This window comes from Etheostoma spectabile, chromosome 9 (assembly GCF_008692095.1).
Source record: "Etheostoma spectabile isolate EspeVRDwgs_2016 chromosome 9, UIUC_Espe_1.0, whole genome shotgun sequence".
In the NCBI taxonomy this organism is placed as follows: Eukaryota; Metazoa; Chordata; class Actinopteri; order Perciformes; family Percidae; genus Etheostoma; species Etheostoma spectabile.
The window spans coordinates 16501009-16526016 of record NC_045741.1 but is presented as its reverse complement, the minus strand read 5'-3'; the positions used below and the strand labels follow the sequence as shown (position 1 = coordinate 16526016).

Here is a 25008-nt window from a genome sequence, read left to right as displayed (position 1 = left end):
TGTGTGTGTGTGTGTGTGTGTGTGTACATGAGTGATTCTGGAGTTCTCGGACACTTTGATTGTACCTTTCCTCAGTGTTCATCTCTCTCCCCTCTAACACTCTCCCTTATTCTTTCCCCATCATCCACACTTCTGCCCTTGCACACTACCCAATCCACCTTTTCATTTCCTAACCTCCCCCCCTCTATGTCCATTTCAGGGTCAACCCTGGCTCAATCCCTGCTTATGGGCCTCCCGGCACGTTTCCCATCAGGCCACAGTATTAACAGCCTGCTGTTGACACTCACTCATCCTGATTGAGAAAGGGCCGATCATGTTTCCTTCTCATTTCCTGCCTCTCTTGTACACACTCACACCAACATATACATATAAACAAACAAGCATGACATGGTGCACATATACGCACGCTTTAATCATCGGTCACCTCAGATGTAAGTATGCTTTGAGCTGTACTCCTTCACGATAGACCAACATCTCCCACTGATAAACCTGTGGCTACAGCATGTCCAAGGAGACTTAACATATCTTATCTTTTCTTTGGCTTTTAACACCAGGTAGAGTGATGATTTTATGTGTATACCTTTACCACATGCCGGCAGTGCATTTTATTGTTTTTATTTTATTTTACCTTATTATATTTGTGCTTTTATTGTGTTATCTATTTATTCTGTATTATCATTTTGTGCAGCACTTTGGAAACCTTGTGTTTGTTAAAATCGTGCTATATGAATAAAGTGGATTGGATTGGATTGGATTGGATTAACATATCTTAAGACATTTGGGGTGTAAGAAGTCTTTTTAGCCTTAAAGGTAATGACAAATCCATTACCCTCTCCCATTTTTGTCCGTTTTCCCAAAGGAGTGTATGACAGGTTAGTTCTCTGTATATAGGGACATGGTATATTTTCCACTTTTCTTGAACAAGAAAAGAAGATAAAAAAGGATGGTTATTGATCGCTGCTTGTTTCAGCCCTGTGGAAAAATCCACAAAGTGAAAATGGGATGGCAGAAAAACATTTTCAGACACAAACATTTTAATCTTTTGTCAATAGAAGACTCCTTTTGCCCCCCTCTACAACAAGTCTCACATTGGCATTGGTGAGGTTTGTTCCTCAAAGCTAGAGTATGGAAAGTATGAATCATGAAAAGGCACTTTTCAAACCTGGATTTCATTCAGCAAACAAACACAGTTCCAGCCACAGAATGAATATTGTTCGTCTGTGACTCACAAATAGGTGCAAAATTCGATGTTTTTTATATTCTACAAAATGATTACATAGACTACTTTGGATACATTTTAATACACATAACTATCAGATTTTGTTGAACTGTCTGGGAGATAAAAAGACTTGGCCATTGACGTCAATTGTCTTTTAAGTGGCACTAAAACATGCTCTATTTGTCATAATGTTCTGATGTTCAGTTCTTGTTTACTTTAAGGGCATAGTAAACATAAATGGACTGTTCTTATAGAGCGATTTTCTAGTCTCAACAACTACTCAGTGCGCTTCTACATAGTAACAGGAACCATTCGCCATTCACATGCATTCATACACTGTGGCTGTGGCTGCCGTACAAGGTGCCACCTGCTCATCAGATACACACTCATACACTCAGATGGTGCAGGGACCACTCGGGGTTCAATGTCTTGCCCAAGGACACTTCGACATGGGACTGCAGGGCCAGGGATCGAACCACCAACATTCCGATTGGCAGGCGACTGAGGCACAGCCGTCCCTCGTTGTTTGAAAAATAAAATAAAATAAATAAATAAAAGAATTTCTGAGCTTTGCATAAGTGTGTTTGTGAGTGTTTTAAAAGTGCCTACATGCAAAAGCCTTCATGTGGTAGATTATTTAATTTATTTGCAGTGTGCCGGTTTATGAGTGAGTTTACACAAGGGTAAACCAATTGAAAGACCATTTTTGCAGAGGACATTTAAACATTAAATCATTTGTATGGCAAAGGACACATATGTCTAAACATCATATAAAGTATATATGGGTTATTTTAGGAATTCAGTATTCAGCACTATAAGAGTGAATAAAATGAGCAAGTCCTAGGAAGGACTTGTTGGCTGGCATGCTCTCTACTATAAGATGGTTTTTGTAAGTATATGTTTGTCAGCTCAGAGTTGCTCTGAAGCTATCCACTAAGGTTGAGGTTGTTCTAGATGCTGATGCTTGTCTTCTCCCCACCTCTCACCCCATCTTCCATTTATCTCGGCCCCCTGGCATAAACCATTTCTTTACACTTCAATAATAAGAGGAGAGGCTTTCCCTCTGAGGGACAGACAGAGTTTGCCAGACTGGCATATCAGTCAGCTGGCACTGACAGGAGGATGAAGAGCGAGACGTGGGACAGCACTCACTCAAGCCCCATTGACAGCGTCACACTTCCAGATACCTGTAACACACACCTGTAAGGATCTGGGAAATTTGCCTATGTTTGTGTGTGTGTTGGGTTGTGGGTCTATTGTTGTGTTTATTTTTATGATTGTGCCACAGTATAGGTCAGCTTATACTGTATGTGTGGGATCAGTAGTGGGGACAGCAATTGCTCATGAGTATGTGTGAGCGACTAGGTAAGTATGCAGGCGTTTGTGTGTATACATAAGTATGTATGCAGTTGTGTACATATTGGCTCTCTGAAGCCTCCCAAAGCCGACTGGCACAGATGCTCACACAAAAAGGACACTCCTATCTTGGCTTGATGCCTTACATTCTCTCAAGGCAGGCTTTCACACTTTCACAGGCAGTCTCACAGGTTTAGATCATGTTCATGGTAACTAAGCTGCAAGCTTCCATACAAGCTCAAGTGGTCCAGTTAAACTGGTGTGTCTACTGATGGTAACGAGGGAAAAAACTGAAGAGGACAAGGCTTTGTAGTGTGCAGGCAATAGCCTCCAGCAATTTATCCTTAAAGTGCAAACCAACGACCCAACAGGGGTTTTCAAGCTGTCATAATCTGTCTGAAAAATCTACCACGTACCTCATACCACCTCCTTGATCTCTAAAAATCTATGGATAGTCTTTTGAACATGATTCAAATGATAAATGCCGCCCTGGTAGAATCAAACATCAACTTAACTGACTGAACTGTTCTTGAATACAGATATACCTCAGATTCCTTTATTTACAATTGTTCTTTAAATAGAGTTGTTGAAAAAATGAATGATAAGAAACCCCTGAGTGGGTACCCTTCAGCCACAGGCTGAAATAGAATACTCTGTATTGCTGTCTGAACAAAGGTTCTGTAAACAAACAAACAAATAAATGATGTACTGACCTGCCCCTTTGGTCACCACCAGTTTTGGTTTGCTCCGGGCTCCATCCCCTTTGGTGGTGTATGCTGCCACCGTAATGGAGTAAGTGGTGTCTGGCTTGAGTCCTCCGATGACCATTTCCTATGGGACACAGGGAAGAGACAGTAACAGGAAAATGTCAAAATTTGTCTTGAGTTTCTAACTATTTGACCCCCGTTCGTGCAGTTTAAACTTGTAGAATATTAATCTATGTGAAGTGTCTCCTGATGCTCTTTATTAATTTTCAAAAGACATGCATTAAATGAAATGTATCCCCCCCATGTAATGGGAGACAATTCCATTAAGTAAATCTTTAGAGTAACCAAGGTGGAGGAGGGACATTAGGTATGTAAGTGGAAAATAACCCCCCCCTTGTTCCTTTAGCAATATTCCAATCAACAACTTAACTTTGTGTTAAATGCATGATGAATACATCCTGCCCATCCACTGTTTTTAACCTCAGCCATTAAGTTTCCTTGAGTCCTCTTCAAAGAGAGGCTTCCGATCAATTCTAATGAATCTTTCAGGGGAGCAGGTTTGAACGAATGCAGAATGAGGTTTTTAACATTCTGGTTGGAAGAAGGATGGGAGAGGTCAATAAAAGGTAAATGAGCAATAAGTACTCTCTTGTACTGTTAACGTAATGCACTGGACTGGGGTATCAAATCTGGGTTCAAAATAATGGTGTTTTAAAAAGATCTGCAGTTCTGATTGATAATCAAGAGTGTGATGAGGATTTTGTTTGTAGGTGTCAAGGGTCATACATGAAAATTATGTAAAAAGTCTTTTCAATGAAAGAGATACAAAAAAGTGTGTGAACTCAAGGCAGCACAGTAATTCTAAGGCACCACATAGAAAATGAAATAATATGGTTTAAACACGCACACAAAAAAGAAAAAAATACACACCACCAGAGCACAAGACAAAACATTCTGTATCCACACACACACACACACACACACACACACACACACATACACACACACACACACACACACACACACACAGCATGACAAAAGTAGCATTAGCACTCCAAGCACAGTGGATATTGCATCAGCCATCATTTTGTAGAAGCTAGCTTTCAATTAAAGTTTGTCCTTTTTTTCTTAGCAGTATATGAAGGTAGTGTGTACTTTGGCTGGCCAGAAAGCTAAGGTGAAACCTCTGAACCACTTTGTTATCCAAACGTATTAAATAAAGATTGAAGAGGGTTGTGAAAAGAGCGAATCAAACCAGGTTGGTGCAATACCCACTGTTCGTACCCTTTCAGCTACACAAAGCACTCAGGCGAAACTTCATACTCACATATTCAGCTGTATCGTCCGTTTCCCACTAACCCCCCCGCCAAAGAGGAGAGCACAGGAGAGAGAGCAATATTTTTTTAAAGAAAGAGAGAGAAAAGAAAGGGAAGAAATAGGATTGTGAGAGACGGGGGAATTAGAGGTCTAGGAGCAAAGGGTTGGTATCAGAAATAGTTCACTGGTTTTGTGAGGTCAGGAGAGAGAGAAGCTGTTTGAAACTATGTTAGGAGGAGCAGCTGAAACAAAGCTCAGAGTTGTATAGGTCTGCTCGAGGGGCCTGAAGATATTGAAACCATGTAACTGTGCAGCCAATAATAAGCTACCTCAGTGTTACTGTAAACCATTGATAGATACTGCCAGTAGTGATATTACGTTGCAGCTTTATTGATTAGCTCACTTTTAACTATACTAACACATATATTAGCTTGCACAGAATTCTTGCTGGATTCTCACGTTATCAGATCACACAAGAATTGTGGGATCAGATATCACACAAAAATCCATCTTGTCAGGCTTCAAGTAATGCATTTGAGTCTGAACTACTAGCTTACCAGATAAATTGGCGTTTAGTGAGGAGCTACTGGCAGCTGCGTGCGTATTTATCTTTAGGTATGTGTGACGGCCACGACTGTTCATTTAAAACAATGGCAGATGATCTAATCACTGCCAGGTATTTTTTGAAAGTTTCCAATGATGGCTTCTCAGATGGTTCTGTGTAACAAACCATCTGGCGCATCAAGATATTGTTGCCAGGCATTTTTTGTACTTTTTTACTGGGTGCATGCATTGCTTGGAGTCGTGGTCAGCTAAATGCCAAAAATGTCAAAGTGATACTGGTGGCGTTTGACCAAAATGGAAAAAATAGATTTTCATTAATTCATTCCCAAAATTTGTAGAACTGCATACACCTATTCTTTTCTGTGTTGTTTACCCTATTGCTTTAAGGGTTACAATTTCCATTTGGATGATTGCTACTGTCATTTTGGCAGGATTCCTCCAACACGTTTTGTAAAAAGAAAAAGGGCCATTATACAGAGCTCCATTACAATTTTAGCTGTCTGTGGAGGCTGATTTTTGGTGAAATGTTTCATGCCAATTTTACTTCCTCACCCACCCCCCATCCCCTTTCCACAAATACAGAATACTATAATCAGCATTTTCTTTGAGTCTTTGTGTTTGATACAAGCATACAAGCAGAGAGTTCATGGCATATGTTGCCATAAAGCAAGAGTCTAGACATTCCAAATAAAAGCCATGGAGGCAGAAGAGGGAGGACAAGAGGAGCGAAACTTTGATTACAGTTCTTGTTGTGGGCTGAGGGGAAAATAATATTACAGCAATATGAAATGAAATCCAAGAGGGAACAGCACCCCTATCGCTTCCCATACTCCAGCAAAGCCACAACAGTGAGGAAGAAGAACACAATTTGCAGTCTATGTGAGAAAAAAAGTTGGGCAAAGTTTCTTTGAAATGTCCACTGAGGTTTTAATTATTGCGTCAGTGTAACTGTGGTGTTTTAATCTGCTTAATTGGTAACGTCTCTTTGTATCACAATTGACAAAGATATTCAAAGGCAGACTGGGCATATTTGCAATTTTAATGTGGGCAAAAGCTGCACTGATGCATGGTATAATCATGCTTTGAGGTGGAATTTATAATAGTTTGATATAACTGACTCGTACTAAGGAATGTGAAAGATTATCATACCTGGGCATCGGCCAGCATTACGTCTTTGATGAGGGGCAGGCCCCTTGACTCGCCGTTTTCCACGCGTACATAGTGGACCTGGTAGCCACGGATCTGACCGTGTTGCTTGCCTGGCGTCAGGGAGCGCCACATCACCTTTAGTGCTGTGGAGTTTAGGACCTCCACCTCCACTCTCCTGGGAGGAGCCCCAGGAACTGTGGGTCACAAAAAAACCAAATCAGATCCAGATCCCAATCACAATTTTCAGATATTAGTGGGAAATTGAAAAGTAGATGTTCCTGGTTAAACAAGTGCAATAAACAAACAATACTGTGTCTCAATACTGTGTAAAATTGCTCTACAACTTTCACTCTATTAATAAGGGCAATGCAGGATGAAAGAGGCACATCCAACTGTGTCATGGCAATAATAAACCCCTGACAAACACATGCACACATAGCATCTATTGAACATACCAACAACTAGCAAAAATGATAAATAATAATACAAAAAAACAACACACTGTCAGTCTGCATCAGTCTTCCCGCAGAATCATATCCCCCAACACACACATACATAGCACCACTTTCTCCTGTCTCCTCCACCTTTTCAATATGTATCTGCTGTGTCTGTCTGCCATCAGCAGAAAGCTCTCAGTCATAATGACAGGCCTTTATGGAAGACCTTGCTTCTAGGCCTTTTGGTGTGCCATGGCCTGGCCCTTTCTGAGATGGATGTGCCATTAACAGAACTCTTACACTCAATCTGCTTCCATTTGCTCGTCCACAAACACTTCAAGTCCCCTTCTTACCCCCTATATCACAACCCCATTTTCTCCCTATCTCCCCCAGGATCATGCACCACTCTTGTTTATTACCAAAATCCTTTTTACCTTTTAGCCCCGATTGTTTTTTTTTAACCTGGGACTACTCTATAACATGTTATTATTGTAACGACACCAGAAAATCTGTTATTGCTATCGCCAGTGCGCCGTTTGCCCTGCAAATCCTGATACTGGTGTCTTTTAAAACAGGAATGTTGAATTTAAGCTTGTCTCTACTGTTGCTCTTGTTGTTCATCAGTCAGAAAAATGCTTAAAACGCTGTGGTTGTGAAATGGATCGTGGAGAATAGAAGTCAATGTCAGCCATCCGTCAATGATTCAGATGTGCTGTGACTGGGTCAACATCTTTACTTGTCATTTTACATATTTTATTGGTCAACTGCTTTTCTCCTTTGTCATTTGTTTTCTGCTATCCAACTTAGATCATGTTCTCTTTTAATGTTGAGATGTTTTTGCAAACATCTTGGCTTTTCCAAGCACACTCTAGTATGTTGTGCCTAATTTCTACATACTGGTGTACAGGAAAGTGTATGACATAAACCTCCAACCAACTGTTGCCACCATAAATGCCCAGAACGATATGGCCTTGCTGTGTATAGCACTCATAAATGCTTATTACTCTCAGATGAGCAATGCGATACTGTTAAAAGCTTCAGATAGAGGCAGGATGTGGGATGTGGCTGCTATAGTGAATTACACTTTGACAGTTATGTTTTAATAGCAATACACTTGATTTCCCAAGTGTTATTTCTTATTAAGTATTTTCCTCTGGTTTGAACGGTTTGTACGTGGTCCTGATACTTATGGACAACAATGTTGGTATGCTTCTAAAAAACAATTCTACCAATACTAAATTTAATGTATTTGGAAAAGTATTTTAACATCTGAATGATGTCTAGAATTGCTAACAATTTCTAATGGACGCTTGTAAGATGACACGTGCTCCACCTGCATGTATGCAACAATTCACACACATACAGAAGTAAACAACCAAGGGCACACTCACCATCTTACTAACAAACAATACCTTTGTTACTAAATTGAGTTTAGCCTCTACACATTAGAGATTCAAGTACCGTCTTCGTCTGTGCGGCAGATCAGGGGCGCGCTTTCAGGGCCTGGACCGATCACAGTGGATGCGGACACAGTGACGCGGTACTGGGTCCACTTCTCCAATCGCTGCAGCAGCACCTGCTCTGCAGTGGCAGGGACTGTAGGCTCCTCCATGGGCTCCCCGTCGTCACTGCCACCTTCTGATGAGCCCACCACCTGGTAGCGCACGTTATAACCCGCCAGGACACCGTTCTGACTCTTCAAAGGCGGGGGGCGCCAACTTACCAGCAGGGTGGTGGAGCTGGTGCTGCTGCACTTAATGTCTTGAGGGGGGGCGGAGGGCTCTGGTGAGGTGGAAAGGACAGGAGGGTGGGGGGGGGGGTGGAGTCGAGGACGAGGAGGACGGGAAGGGGGGAAGGTTGGGGTAAAAAAAAACAAAAAAAATAAAAAGATGGGAGAGATAAAGAAAATGATAAAAAGGATAAAAAAACAAACAATAAGAGTAATTCAAACCAAAAATTGCACACAAAAAAATCAGAAGCAAAATGTGTTTAAAATAAAAATACAATCATCAAGCAAATGTCAACATAGGAGGCATAAATGAACAATGGCACAAGCGTGTGTAATAATGAATCAAGATGGCTACCCTAGCGAGATACCTGGGGACAAGCAGGGGACATGCAGACATTTTTGGTTCTGTCACGTTTTTCGGCAGAAAAAAGTTTCACAGTTTTGATTTAATGCTCAAGCATTTTTGTATTACTGCTACTTAGGTAATAGACCTAGCAGAGTCTACATTTTTCATCAACAATTAGTTGGATGTACTACAAAAATGAGACCATTATTAATAGTTATTATTATTTACTATTGCAACACCATCATGATCAGCCCTTCTTACAACAGAACCCATTTGTTTGTCCTGCAATGTATTACAGTACAGGAGGCGGGACACTTTCTTGCTTATGTCATCTTTATTAAAGCCTGTACTCAATATTCTGAATGTTTCACTGGGCAGTGCCAGATGGGCAAGGATAAACACATCCATTGTGTATTTTATTTGAGAACTAAGCTGACACTTAAGTCCTTAACAACTAAAAACTAGCATCCAGGTGAGTTGTGAGCACTAAAAAAAATTATTATTTCCCCCCCCCAGGGTCTCTGCAATTTTGCAACCACTAAGCCACTCAGTCATCCACATGAGGATTACAGACGTGGACAGTCCAGAATGAGAATACAATAGATATGTTTAGTGTTAATGTGCATTGTTAGTCCAATTGATAATGAATTGATAAAGCTATTGTCATGTCACATTTAAATTGAATAGTTATGATTAAACAATCCATTAAAAAGCATTTGTAATTTTTGTACCGGACATTTCAGCCAAATTATAATGAGCTAAAACAAGTGATTTCTTTCCTATGTATAAGCTAGCAGGGAGGTAGAGTAGTTTGTCTTTTTAAATTTGTTGCAGTATAAAAGCTTTCCAACACGGTGGCTTTTATTTGTGTCTGAAGTGTTCTTCCAAAACATATTAAAACCTACACATCTGTGAACTTTCTAAATCAAATTCAATGCCTCTCGCTTCTAATCTGTGCCAAGCTCTTACACAGCTTGTGCTCGTCCAGAGTGTGCTCTCTGCAGAGCGCGATAAAATGTTTCACTTCTCATCCAGTTTGGTATTATATGGATAAAAAGACATGTACGAAATTATTTCTATCCAAGGATTCCTCTATCCCCATGGTTTTGTGTGAGAATACTGTTTATTCCCTCCATCTTGGTGTGACAAACCCAGTTCATTATTACATTTTTGTCTGTTAAGTAAGGAAAACAATTGCACAATAATAAAAATAAAATGAAATACCACCAGAAGAAAAAGGCATTCCACACACAGGAACTCAGGAAAATAACTCAAAAGAAACTCATGGAAACAAGCAGCATATTCTCATTCCAAAACAAAGGCTGAAGAAATAAATTATGAACTGAAGGAGGGTACTGGGAAATGAATTTCTCTGTAACCCAGGTGACTCAAAAGAAAGAACCACAACAGTTAAGGTTTAAAATGACAACTAATGAGAAAAAGTGGAAAAACAAGACACTCAGCATAAAAAGAAAATGAAAACATTTAACTTCTAAAAAAACAACAAACAAAAAGAAATCACAAGCATTGTTTGCATAATACGTACCTGACTCCCACAAATACTAAATTGTTAAGACTTTCTTACCGTCAGCACCTGACTACAGAGCGTGCTTACTCTATAGTCAGTGAACTGCAACACTTTCCCTCTCAGAAAGCATGCCAGAAATGTTGACATCAATCCCCGTTTTTCAAATCAGTAAATAACACCTTTCATTTTGACTCATTGAGAGTTAGTTTTGGACCCGATTTGGGGTTATTGGGAGGGAGAGAGTTGGCTCTGTGCTTTTGCCAGGGCTGTTTAATACTCATGTATCTGTGGGCAGGAGGATCCACAAGACTGTGAGAGGGGAAGACATAGGGGGAAAATTCGCTCCCAAGATATTCTTCACTTGGCCATGTACATAGACAACCATTACAGTTAAAAATATGTTCAAATAAATCCCATTTCATAGCCATGTGCCTATGTATCTTTGTAAAGCTTACTGCCATTTTGAGAATGACAAGACACAAGAATAGAGGAAGCAAGATGGAAAGCTTGCATTTCTGAATTCATAAAAGTTTAATGATAGTGTTCGGTCACTTTTGGTAGAACAGCTTTAAAAAAAAAAAAAAAGAACTGAATGTTCCAGCACACAACAAATAGTGCAGGACCACAGCCACAGTTCCCAAACCCTTCTCTGTGTCCAATGGGCTTATTTACTTACGGTCTTACTGGATTTTGCGTCTTTCAGCTTCTTTCCTCCGCTCATATTGTATTTGCAAACTCTCCACCTCAAGAATGATTGCTCAGTTTTCAATCTTTGTGGTGCAGAAAAGGCTGTGAATCTGACAGGGGCCAGGCTATCACAGTGCACAGCCATCTTCATGCCTGATAAGGGTTTAAGACTTTTATAAAGTGCATATCCCATAAAGGCCAGTGGTAGGATTATGGATAGAATAACTATACAAGCACAAAAGAAGAAGCTCAGCTAATGCTTCACTTGAGGTTCTTTTGAAGCTTCCCTTAAAGAGTCTCCTAACTGCTATTTGACAAATAATTAGTCATGTCTGCATTCATATCCTTCTCTTTGACTTTTTAGTCTGTTGACTTTTTAGTCTGTTGTGATGTGACTAAGAGCTCTGGGTGTAGAGTATGTAATGTCAAGTACTGGTGGCATACCTAATCATTATGACTGCCTTCAGAATAAAAGTGCATTTAGTGCAACATCCTCAGTGGATATAAATTACACACATTGCAGCAGCAGTTTAGCCACATAGGACATTATTCACTGTCTGTTGTCAAGTCTTAAAATGACACACATTGCCAATGGTTTTGCTACCAGAGTATAAGCACATGTCTGCATTTGAATGGTATTTTCATTAGAAGCCTTGAATGACAGCATGTTCATATTTGTAGATCATTATGGAATTAATCCGCCCCATGCCAAATGGCTGTGCTGTGGCTCACACTAATATTCCAATACATCTAAAAACCTCCTGCAATTACAGTAAGTGGGGGGGCTAAACTGCTTGTTTGGATAAATACAGAGGATTTAGAATCTGCCACTTTAATTTGAGAGATAACACTTGACTGGCTACTGGCAGGTTCGAGGTATAATCTAAATGTGTAACAAAGCCTGACAATCCAGGGGCCTGGCTCATAGTTAATCGCAAAGCAAGAAATGAATTATGAGGCTATCCAATGGGATTCTTATCTGCCACTCTGCGACCCTGCAATTCCCTAATACCCACTCCCAGGGTCCATCGCAGCCTTGCAATTGGGTAACAGCTAGAAGAATACTGGAAGCCCTACCACCTCTCAAGTTGTGAACCCACTCCGCCCATGTCTGAAAGGTCTCCCAAAAAAGACCTCTCAATGTGATCTGACTATAGCAGCATACCCCAAGAGGCCTTGCTTCTAAATGAGGGCTACTGGTGTCAGTAACATCTTGTGAATTTATTCAAGCCTGCTGTAATATTGACCAAGAAAAGGCAATGAAACAATTGTGGTGCCCTTTGATTTGAGGAGTAATTTGGCATCACTCACGATGGAGAAAATAAGGATTGAGATCCACGAGAATGTTTTTTTGCAGTGGCTCTTCACGAGTTCTTAACAGAGTAGTCCCCATGACAAAAGCCCCTGGTAATGCTGCTTCGACTGAGCACAAACTATAACAATCTGCAAACATTTTGTACCACAGATAACGGACAATAAAGCAAACAGGGAAACCATGTTGCCTGTCTTGATTTTACTTAGTGGAAAGGGTTTCAGTCTGCCAGACATGTACTGGGTTCAAATTCAGGTTGCAATGGTGCTTTGAGTATCACATGGCACTAACAATGCGGAAAGTCAAAGAGCAATATTTATTATACTATTGTAAATGTATATTAATATAAGTTGAATGCAGTCATTGCTTTTTTACTGAAATGTATTTCTTTTTGGGTCTTTTATTCTATCTGATCCTTCCTTAACATGCCATTAATCTTTGAGATTAGAGATTATTTTATTGCGCTCTATATATGGGACACATTTAGTAGTGCCTCACCTATAGTGATCATACAGTGGACTCTGAAGCCTGGCTTGTTTTTTTATTGCCCTTAAATTTGAGGCCGTTGCGTTTCTGTTCACTTGTGTGTTCATGTGTGGCCTAGTGTATGTGTGCTTTGTTTATACAATATCATTTTTTCATTTTTTTCCCCAAAAGGCTGTAACACTGCATTGTAAAGACACTTAATTTAAGCTATGTGACAGGGCTCTGCACTGACTTGGATGCATAGAGATGCTGCTATTCCTGACCTGACTGAGAAGCCAAACAGCACACATATCAGTTTAATATTTAACCGGGTCATGTAAAAAAAAAGACTTCTTACTCTATGCTTCCAATTATCTTGGTGTTTAAGAAAAACACTGCAAAAAGCCCCGACAAGAAAACAACCGTCAATTGAATTATTGTGTAGAGGTCTTTGAGAAAGGTTACGGCAGACTGAATCCCTAAACCTTGCAATCACTTACCTCAAAAGGGTCCAAAAGATTAAGTTATTTATCGTGTTGTGGAAAATATTTTGCTTTGTCTGACTTTAGTCTTTGACTTTTCTGACCTGAGCAGTGAAAAACCAAAGGATGTATCTCACACTTGCTTGAGCAGGGACACCATAGAAACCATAGAAGTAGAATGGATAGAAAAGGTAACGATGGCTGTTAACCGTACCAAAGAGTATTTGATAATCATATCATGGAAATGAGAACTTATATGTATTACAATTATTACAACTCTGAACATAAATTGAAATTAATTTCCAGGACAGTAATATCAAATGTCTGTGGTAGGCAAGCGCACTGTTTCAAAAAACAGTTGTCCTTTCTATCCACTGTAATTGTATGGATGAGGCAGTTGAAAGGAAGAGCCCCTTGTCTCAAGCAGAGACTTGAGAAAAGCCATCAGTTGGCCTTATTCTCCCCGGTATTTGCTCAACAGGCAAGGGTATGTCAGTGATGTCTGCTCTGCCTGCTGAGCTGTAGTTGTTTGGGGCTATAGTGGACTTCACAGAAAAATAAACATAGCAGCAAGCTACTGTTTGGAGTGATGTCAAACCAATATTATTTTGTATAACCCAGAAAGTAATAGAAAATAATAAATAAATAAAAGATCTAACTCAAAACTTTTTTTCAAAAGACTTAACTTAAAAGGAAGAGGACACAAAGTGAGCAAGGAGATGTCAAGCCATTCCAAGGAGAGCTTTTGTTCCATTGCACAGGAGAACAAGTGGCAAAGAGAGAAACACAGCTGGAATAGGGTGATGTAAGAGGAAGAGAGGAGTGTATCAAATCCAATCAGCTTGCGGTTTACCGTTCGAGAACAAATGCAAAAACAGAGGTGAGGAAATCACACACACACACACATCGGTGAGATGGGCACACTCGAGAGACGCCAAGACAGAAATGGGGCCGTATGAACATAAAGTATTGTCATGCCTGGACTGATCAAAGATCAATGGTGCAGTGATAGGTTCTGAACAGCACTCCCAATGGGCAGGAGTGAATGTTGCATGCAACTGGCGCTCTCCTCAGGGACTTTGCCCTGTCTGTGAAGCTTTGCTGCCCAGCATTACCAAAAAGAACTGTGAAGTGGTTGTTCCAAAGCCCCAGCCCAGATGTGGGGGTACATCCAACAAGTTGCACTAGTAGAAACAGAAAATGTGTTAAAAGAAGTCTACTCCAACCGCCATGGCTCTCCTTTGTCCCAGTAAAGGTCCTCTGCCAGTTTAATTAAGTAAGCCACTGTGACAATGAATGTATAAATATATCTTTGTCTGTGACTTTCAATATTCTGTATCAGCAGGATCCACAATGACTAGTTCAGCTCAGCCCCTAATTGCCTAAATCTAGTTACATGTGCAATGTTCTTTACCATTCATATACCATTATTGTAATACATGTCAATGTAATAACATCATTATTATTCTTTGTTAGCTGTGTAAATCCAAAATATACGCCGTCTTACCAGCAGGCCTTAACTGTAGCTACTAATATTGGATACTTGATTGGATAAGTTTTGTGTATTTCTTTTCTCTACAGCTTGCACTTCTGCAAGTTATAATATCACTCCTTCTATTTTTAGCTGTCTTGTTTAAAAAATTCAGTTGTGTTGTTGCCATCTGTAAAATAAAATGATCATTGCAGAACTGATATACTGTAATAAATTCAGGCAGTGGGCATGTGAGTACTTTTAATGACTGCTGATAGATTTTTTTTCTGTTTCTTTGATGATAAACTCAATGCCAAATACTCCATCCTTAATCCAAATTCAGTTCATAAGAGAGCCTTGGCGGTCTTATAGGAGAGCTGACGTGTTTTGTGTCTCTGTGACACTGAAGAAAGTGCACTTGCTGTTGACAAAGAAAAAGCAAATATGAACAAAAATGAAAGAGAATTAAAAAAAAAATTGCGACAATTGTCAGTCCACGTTGACTTGATTTGCTTTAAAAGGTGTCATAAAGTCACGCATATTTGGCACCAGAGACAGGTTAGTAACGGTAAGTCTAAAATGAATTTAGCCATTTGTAGCCTAATTTCAACCTTAACTCTCCACAAAACAAACCATTGATTGTGTTAATGTAGCTTAACATAAGACAATAATAATACTATACCATAGTCATATTGTCACACTGAGGTGGACAAAATCAAGATCAAATGCAAAAAAATACTTGTTTTTAGCAAGAATTCAACATGTTGGTTAATTCAGTTAGTTATGTAGTCCATCATTTCTCAAGACAGAATCTTTGAACTCTGATTATGTCTAAGAAAAAGACAGTCAAAGTTCAAATGATGAGGCAGTTATACATCACAGAAAATAAAGTTGACGAGCTCCAGTAAAAGGAAAAAGCACATAACCTCATTAGAATTCACTTATGGACATAAAATCATTTAACTGCTTTACGGGGGGGGGGGGGGGGGGGGGGGAGACCCTCTTTGTAAGCCAACCCACAAAGAGAACAGGAGACAAGACTGAATAAAGGGCTACATACTGGCTTGCAAGGTCTTCTGTGATATGTCATTGGTGAAGGCTCCAATGCCTTTGTTCGAGATGGCTGCCAGGGAGAAGTGGTACTCTGTGTTTGGGCGGAGATTTTCCACAACATATGACGATGTGGGTCCAAATGTTTTCTTCATCTATTGGTGGAGAGTATTGTTATTAACAAGTCTGATTTAAAATATACTGCACAAAATTATAAACGCAACACTTTTGTTTTTGCCCCCATTTTTCATGAGCTGAAGTCAACAATCAAAGACATTTTCTATGTACACAAAAGGCTTATTTCTCTCAAATATTGTTCACAAATCTGTCTAAATCTGTGTACGTGAGCACTTCTCCCTTGTTGAGATAATCCATCCTCCTCACAGGTGGCATATCAAAATGCTGATTAGACAGCATGATTATTGCACAGGTGTGCTGGCCACAATAAAAGGTCACTGTGAAATGTGCAGTTTTACTGTATTGGGAAAGGGTGGGTCCAAAAACCAGTCAGTATCTGGTGTTAGGGTTCATCTCTCTCTCTCTCTCTCTCTCTCTCTCTCGAACTGACTGCAGTTTGTCGTCCTAAATGACTTGAAAGGGCAAATGCTCATATTCTATGGCATCTGGCACTTTGGAGAGGAGAGGTGTTCTCTTCACGGATGAACCCTAGAACCCATGAGTTCAGCTCATGAAAAATGGGGGCAAAAAGTGTTGCGTTTATAATTTTGTTCAGTATGGTTACAGAAGAATTTAACGTTGGAACATTAAGGGTTAATGGACAGCTCTCACTGCACAAGGTACTGAAAATCAAAATGAATTACCTGGGTTCCAAAACTGCCTTCCATGTAGCGAAGTTCATAATTTATAATTCCTTCTTTCTCATAGGCAGCTTCCCAGGTCAGTTCAATGCTGGTATCAGACACAGCGCCAACCTGGAATTTGGATGGTTGCCCTGGAACTGAAGAACATAGCAGAGACATTGTTTTATCATTGCAGGATATGTTACTACTAGAAATTGATGTTATATACAAGGGAAGGGTACAGCGTAATTTGCACTGGAAAAAGGTCTTAAGAATGTGTAAGAAGTTATTTTTCCTGTTCAGTGATTTCTTAAAAAAAGAGCATATCTATACACTAACATGATGAGCATATTGAGATTTGGCATACAATGGAAGAGGAAGTGTTGGTAGTAAATTGAAAGGACTAGATTATTGTGAAGTAAAAAAGTTTGTGCCCCAGTGGAAAGCTGGTACAAAGTGCTCTACTTAGTGTGGGGTCTCTGAAGTTGGAGGTACCTCCTTGCCCTAGCATGGATGGAGTGATTTTTTCTCAGCCCTGTAACCAATTTTGGTGAGCTCCCAGATTTTGGTTCTTTATCAAATTTCACTGCTTATTTCCATACTGCCATGATCAAACTGACTTCTGTCATCATTTGGCTGCAGATGTGTGAGTGAACCTTGCATAAGAGGAGAGAAAACTTGTCTCTTTGGCAGCAGGCACAGTCTGTCTAAAGTTTCAGAAAATGTGCTGCAGATACACAAAAACAGCTGAAGATTTTCTTCATTGGTTGTCAGGAATTGGTAGTCTTCTTCTTAAGTAGAAGGCTGGATAACAAAGGTAGCATTCACCAGGTTCTGTATAACCTAATTTAAATTAAACTAACAACTTGGTTTAAGCATTACACAAGTGCAAATTGTATTCACACTCTAGAAGAAAATCAGTTTTTTATCCTTACCTCCTTGCAGTACTTTGACATGGATGGGCTCCGAGAAGGGCCCGTCTCCTACAGAGGTGAATGCTAGGACTTTGATTGTGTATGTCTCTTGGGGAACCAGGCTCTGGATAGTGGTGATGATGCTGTCCTGGACATTATGGATCTGCCAGAGGCTCATGGGTTGGTTGTCATCCATGGTGTAATAAACGCGGTATCCCTTGATCTGTCCATTGGGCTCCTCGGGCTCTTCCCAGCGCACCATCATAGTGTTTTGGGATATGATCTGGGCCTGGATGTTTCGTGGTGGACTGGCAGGGGCCTGTTCACCAGTCCGGGTTTCTACTGGCTCACTGGGAGGACCCTGGCCAATTGTGTTGACGGCTGAGACACGGATTTCATACTCCGTGTTAGGGTAGAGGCCACCAATGCTGTAACGTGTAGTGGTGATGTCGTCCACCGTCTCATACTTGCTGTCTGGGGACTTGGCCCTATACTGGATGATATAGTAAGTCACTGGGTCTGGGTTGCCCGAGTCCCAGGTGATGGTCACACTTGTGGCAGTAGTTTCAGTAACCACAGGAGTACCTGGAGGCTTAGGGAGAGCTGTTATGGTGACAAAACAAGCAGGAAAGAGGAGACAGTCATTTATCAAAACAGTGACTAATTTAAGAACAAATAAGGACAATTTGGGAATTCCTTCACAATGGACATCATACAATACACACTGTAACCACAATTTTCTGTACATCATTCAGACTAAACTGAAGTTATTCTTCTTCATAAGTAAACCTCTCCACAAGCACAGTTATCTCTTACATTTGACAGTGATCTGCGCCACAGCTTCAATGATGCCAAGGCTGCTCATGGCCACACAGGTGTAGTTTGCTGACTCACGGACGCTGCTCAGTTCAAGAACATTCCTGCCCACTGGCATCTCATCCTCCGGTGTCAAATCCTCTGAGTTCAGCATCCACTTGACGTAAGGCATGGGCGACCCCACCGCCACACATGTTATGTTCACACTGCCACCGGGCATAATTTCCTGACTCGTTGGTGGAATGGAGAAGCGAGGAGGCACCCGCCGGACTGGGGGAAGGCATGAGGAAGGGGAGAAGATGACAAAACAGGGAAAGGGATTTAAAAAAAGAGAGAGAAGTAACAAGAGAGGCCGATGAAAATGGACCCTTTTCAAGGAAATACTTAACACAAAAGGTTCAACATGATACATGTGAACTGAAACACAAAATAAAAGTAGACTTTTCAAAACATAAAAACAATATACAAATAAAGAGAAGGAACTAAACTAACAGAACTGCTTCAACAACAAAGTAGATTAACAATAAAGCAACGATTCATAGCAACAAGGTTCCATTGACCAAAATTTGACCCATCACAGCACAATTAAAGACACAAAAATCTATTACGAGTTTCTCATCTTTGGAACTGAACTGCTGACATATATACAACTATGGCATAACCTAATCACAAAGTATGAAGGTGTGTAGTAAAGGCCATGTGATAATGCTATCACATAAAGCCACCATGGCAACCTGGAACTTCCTGTCCTCTCAGGCACACATGCCAAACAGGAAGTAGACCATTACAGGCTTCTCCCACAGCACAGGAAGTATAGGGTTACTGGGCTATTGACCATCTCTACAAGATCTCTAAACACATTCTAGCACAAGTTTACACTTGACCTGTCTCTTCTACCTAGATGTCTTAAAGATGAGAAACTTTAATCAGATTTTTGTGGTTTAGGGTAGATCCACTGGACAAAGCCTTATTAAGATCTGACACGGTTCCATTGATAGATGCAGCTATCAGTTTCACAGACAGCATGCATAAATAGACCAAGATAAATTAGGAGTAAATGATAACAAAATCAGATATAAAAATTGAGATAAAATGCATTGAGGAATATAACTGAAGGGTCGCTAGCATGCCCAGACAAAAGACGATTGGAGAGGAAAGAAGAAATACAAGATAGAGGTTTAAGCATCTGAGGAGAGGAGAGGAAGAAAGGGAACAGAGGAGCAAATAGTGACAGAGGAAGAAAAGGAGAGGGGAAGGTTTGGAGAAGGGTGAAGGGGGGTCACCCGCTTCAATGCTGTGTAAACTTTGTATTTCTCCAGCAAATGTGACAAAATGTGATGGTGGCACATTGTCACATCGCACTCCCAGTTAACACAAACTAAGTATTGAGGAACAAAGTGTGTGCCTAGAAATACATAGAAAAACTAGTAGTTGTAGCTAGAGAGGCTACTATCACAGAGTGTAGGAGTCAAGAAACAGAACTGGATTACCAGGGAGTAGAAATCCAGAGAACAAGAAAGAGAGATTGAGGGAAAGGGAAAGAGAAAGGTAGATGAATAAGGGCAAAATGACAGCTAAGAGAAGAGGACAGGGAGGACCTCAAAACTCATGGATAGGAGTTGAGTGAAAGGAGGTTGATAATGAGTCTGAGACGCGGAGGAAGGGCGTGAAAGGTATTGTGTACTTGCATGTGTGTGTATGTGTATATACATATATGTATATATTTTCTGTGTTGGTGTAGGTTTGAGTGTGCGTGTGTACAGTATGCAAGAGTTAGGAAGTGAAAGAGTATGAGTTAGCAAAAACAGTGTGTTCATGAAAGGCATCCCAGCAAGCACTTGACAAAGAGTGTCATGCAAGAGGCGGTTCAACACTAAATAAGCACAAGATTGTTTAAGTCTTATATAATGCAGGATTTCCCTTGCCTATATAAATCTAAGGTGAGTGACATTTGGATTTGTTCTGCCAAAGCCAAGATGAGGTGGAGAATTGCCGATATTGTGGTTCGGTCAAATGCCAGAATTCCAACATAGATAATCATAGGAGAAACAAACATTTTACATGCCTGATAGTCCGATGCTACTTTGTGAGGGAGGGGAAACTCTCTTATGGTACATTAAAAACGAAATATTAAGACTTTAACTTATTTCAAACAAACGTATTTAGGTTTTTAATTAACCAAAAAGATACAGACAACAGATATGGACTACAACAGAGGTCTATAACATCCACGTGTCACTATATTAAACAGCTTTTCAACTATCGCTGTAAACAAACATATCTACATCTATTTAATGTCAAATTGTTTGTTGGGATGCAAAGAAGGTCAAAGAGAGATAAGCCAAGTAGTGCAGATGTATAAGTAACGATGAACTCAATGGAAGAGCTGATTTAGAGACAGACAGATAGACAAGACAGGAAAGACAGGGACGAGAGACAAGCCACGAGGCAGAACACAACAGACTCAAGCAGCAAGACAGCAGACAGGAAGACAGACAGAGGGAGACGGGCAGACAGACAGTGACGGATGAGCACGCAGACATACTGTACAGTACGCAAAGGGGAAGGGGAGGGGTTTGGGTTGTCGGAGAATAGGAAGGAGGAAGAGGAGGAGGAAGAGGAGGAGGAGGAGGAGGAGGAATAAGTGGGGGGATAGAATAAGGAGACTGTGGTTCTAAATCAAAACAAAACAAAAGAAAAAAAGACCATGGCTCAAAGTGGGTTTGGAGGTCTCACACACTGGGGCTTAAAATTAAGAATCAACTACACCTCCCCTTCTCCCCGCCTTTAACATTGCACCTCCATGCAAAGGTAACTTGTGAAGTCTTAGGGTGAGCGGATGTGAGGTGTGTGTAGGGGGTGGGTGAGGACTGAGGGGAAGATTTAGGGGGGAGATTGAGAAGGGCTTCAAGGATAGGTAGCATTCCAAAATACACCGTGTCAATCCAAATGGGATTCATATGATCGTTGCGTGGGACACTTTGACTTTTTCCAACAAACTAAGGGCACAAATATCACCTACACACACTCTGAGGGGATTTTAACCAGATAACTGACATTTACTGACCTGAGCACTTAAATAATCCCTTTTCTGTAATACTCTACATGTATCCTGTGAGTCTTGTAATTCACTGTTAATGTCAATTTTGTTACTACCGTGAGCAAGACAAGACCTGACCTTGAGGGCTAAAACTTCATCACTGACCTTTGAGGAAATGCTTTTTGTGGTACACAAACTCAAACACTGATTTGGCATAACATGTACCAAGAAAAAATAGTCAATAACAGACTCAAAGAGTCTGTCTATAACATAAATTTCCATGTATTTAAATCAACGTAAAATGCCTTCCTTAGAAGCACACATGGCTTTGATGGAATCTATTTAAAAACCCCGTCAAAGAATCACAAACTGTTCTGCCCTAAACTGACAGCACAAAAAATAAATTACTGTAATCAATGTGAAGTATGAACTTTTGGTTGAGATAGCATGCTTTGTTTCAATGTGACAGGTGTAATAGGATAGTTAGGAAATCCAAATGGGAAATACTCTAAAAAACATGTTGAACTGGAAAAAGGCAAAAAAGCCTATCATATAGTTACAGAAAATATATTTCTGCATTCTAATTTGTCAAAAAAAGCCTTACTGAACAACAAAGGTGAAAGGGCAGCCCATTCCTCACACAGACATGCATGGGTGTGACCATGGCATGAGTGACATACCCAGGTGCACCCCCATCCACTTGGGCTGACAACAGGGAACCAATACAATCCAAAAATGTCACCCAAGCCCATCCAAGCATGCCATTCATTCCCAAGTATAGCATTGTTCCAGACACTCGCACACAAAACGAAACGAAAAAAAATAAAACTGGACCGAGCCACAAAAAGAACTAAGTCCAAACAGCATAGACAGTACCAGAGTGCAGCTGTGTTCAACAAAGAGGTATGCATCAATACTATTAGATGTTTTCCAGCTAAGATTTATCTCTTCTTGAATTTTGCTTCCAATCTGAAGGAATGGTAAAAACTAAATAGGGAAAACAGGTTATGTTTATAGTGGAAATGTCCAATCAAAGTGTCTCTTCTCTCCATGGGGCTCAGGTCAGCCAATTGACCGGAAGTGGCTGAGTGAATGAAGTTTTTCCACAGGAAGATGTCTCTGTTCACCTCTGAGTACCTACTGTATCACTGTCAGGGCAATGTGTTAACTACTGTAACACAAGCAACCTGCCAAATTCTGGTAATATTTGGCTGTGGCCTGCCAGTAAAATCACTGAGCCAATATACAAAAACATCCTTTCTTAAAGTCTTCATGGCACTGGGGCAAACACAGATGATAGGCAGTCTCCTTGTCAACGGAACAACCAGTGTGTCTGACACATAAATACATTTAATCTTTGGTAACATCAGAAGATCAAGAGCTCAAGGTCAGTTGTCACATAACACTTATCTTAGGAGAAACAATGACACATCTTAAAACCCAGTAGACACGTTGGGAAACAAAATTAACTGTGCCTAAATATCAGAATGGCACGCAAACTTATTACAGCACTATCATTAGCTAGACCTGTATGACACAATTGAATGTTCCAGTGGACAGTGTAACTCTGACAAACCAATATTCCAGTAAGCATGTAAGTGTAAATGTAAGTGTAGTATGCTATCCTACCCTTAAAATGTAGTGCCAGTGAAACAAAGAAAATGAAGAATCCCAATTGCATGGACAGGCTCCTCATTCACAGAGAGCAGGAGCCCAGCCGGCCCATTTGGAATTGAGAGATAATAAAACAAACAAATGCCTTTCATTTGGACTACTAACAACATATAATCTTGTTTCAAGCCCCAATGTGGAGAGAAAGACAAGTTGCCTTACAGTGGACGAGGTGAAAGCAGTCGAGAGAGAACGCCAGAGTACTGCACTAACTAGTAGTGGGCGGTGTTGTGGAGGGATTTGTGCCAAAAAACAGAGGTCAGAAGGTGGACATTATCGGCCATTTTGGTGAGGCAGTTTTTGCTGCCCCAAAATGAAGGGGGAAGCCAAAATAATGTGCAGCCTTTAGTGTCACCTTGAAGCTGAGATTACACCCTCTTGCTGCCTGAGGACACAGGCGCAGTATGGAGATCCTTTAGTCACACTTGCTGGGTGAGGCCTACGGCATTTACATATAAGCCACGGGGGTCGGCCCGTATTAGCATACCTTGGCTGCGCCAATGCTAAACAGTCACTACTGGTGGCTCATCAAAATGGAAATTATAACCTAAAGAAAACTGACAGCAATCATGGCAGGGGTATCTAATAATAGTAAGCAGCAGATTGAGGGGATTTCAGAGTGCAAGACTTTTTTTGTATTGTCTTACAGGTAGATGACAACCAGCCAAATGGTACCGCAAGCATGTCCCCTCACTGTGGTGATCCCTTCAGTGAATATTATCGTACAGATTGAGATAGGGAGTGGATTCACATATTTGCATGAGAATAAGAGGTAATGAAACTTGTTTTGTATAAGAAATAAATGCACATCAGATGGTAAGGAGATATTTTTGAAGGGTGGCTTTTAATTTCAGGACTCCTTGAGACAAACATCTAATAGAGTTGGCAGGATTTGGCTTTGGCCGGTGAGAACATAAGGTGTAATCTAGCTTTCTTTCCCAACGTTACACACAAATGCATAGCAGGACATGCAAGCACATTCAAAATCAGGCAATAGGAAGGCAAACATGCACATGCACACATCACAGCGCAGTCTTTCTGCATCAGTGTTATTCTTAGGACTTATAATTTGATAGTAAAACCCAATGAAGACATTGTCAGGCTTTCATTATTCTTACAGTTTCTTACTGTGACATTGTGCTATACTGTGTGGACACTATTATATTGACGGCAGCAATGGCAGATTATTGATCAGCGGCTTTCACGGACTAAACTGTTATAATTACTAAGAAAAAGTAATTTGATAGCCAATTGGTGCATAGAGCTGGAATTAACACCTTAACTTGGGTGGGAGATAACTGCTAGATCAGAAGAGATTATTATTTGTGTGTATATATATATATATATATATATATATATATATATATATATATATATATATATATATATATATATATGTGTGTTTAATGACCTTCCTTAGGGACAAATGATTTGGCAGGTGCAATAGAATGAAATATATCTGCTATACTCAGCATATTCAGAACGGAAAACACTGACTACCATTGAATATTCTTCTGAGGGGGTTTCTCTTACTAATATCTTGGGGCTCAGTGAGGCTCATATACACTCACCTTTGGTGTATGAATGTGTGTTAATAGGTGAATGAGAGGCAAATTGTAAAGTGCTTTGTCCGGTTTAACAGCACTATATAAATGCAATCCATTTAGCATTTAAAGTCTTGACAAATAAAAAGCTCAGGAGTTAGTCACAAATGGCAAAAAATTATGGTGTCCTGTTTTAGTCCAGTTTCAGAATCATCATTACTTTAGTCACATCAAGCTAAAAATCCATTATCTCCTATAGGAGTGTGTGTGTGTGTGTGTGTGTCTGTGTGTGTGTTGTGTGTGTGTTGTTTGTGTGTGTGTACACACACAAGGGAAGGAGGTATTTTGAATAATAAATTATAATTTGAGTGTCATGACTGCGAGGGAATGCAAACAGCAGTCAC

At 40.3% G+C, this 25008-nt stretch overlaps 1 protein-coding gene across 21 annotated transcripts in view; it reads right to left on the bottom strand.

Annotated features, from left to right (window-relative positions):
• Window positions 1–25008, bottom strand: part of ptprsa (protein tyrosine phosphatase receptor type Sa) — a 241274-nt gene that overhangs the window by 50503 nt on the left and 165763 nt on the right. For 10 of the 21 annotated variants that reach the window (XM_032526600.1, XM_032526609.1, XM_032526605.1 and 7 more), the window contains 8 exons: window positions 18350–18619; window positions 17555–18136; window positions 16641–16777; window positions 15830–15974; window positions 8211–8531; window positions 6313–6506; window positions 4610–4636; window positions 3289–3406 (listed from right to left, as the gene is read on the bottom strand). In XM_032526600.1, coding sequence (XP_032382491.1) covers window positions 3289–3406; window positions 4610–4636; window positions 6313–6506; window positions 8211–8531; window positions 15830–15974; window positions 16641–16777; window positions 17555–18136; window positions 18350–18619 — 1794 coding nt within the window. The remainder of the gene's footprint in view (window positions 1–3288; window positions 3407–4609; window positions 4637–6312; window positions 6507–8210; window positions 8532–15829; window positions 15975–16640; window positions 16778–17554; window positions 18137–18349; window positions 18620–25008) is intronic. The other 11 variants (XM_032526613.1, XM_032526614.1, XM_032526620.1 and 8 more) reach the window with 2 other exon arrangements.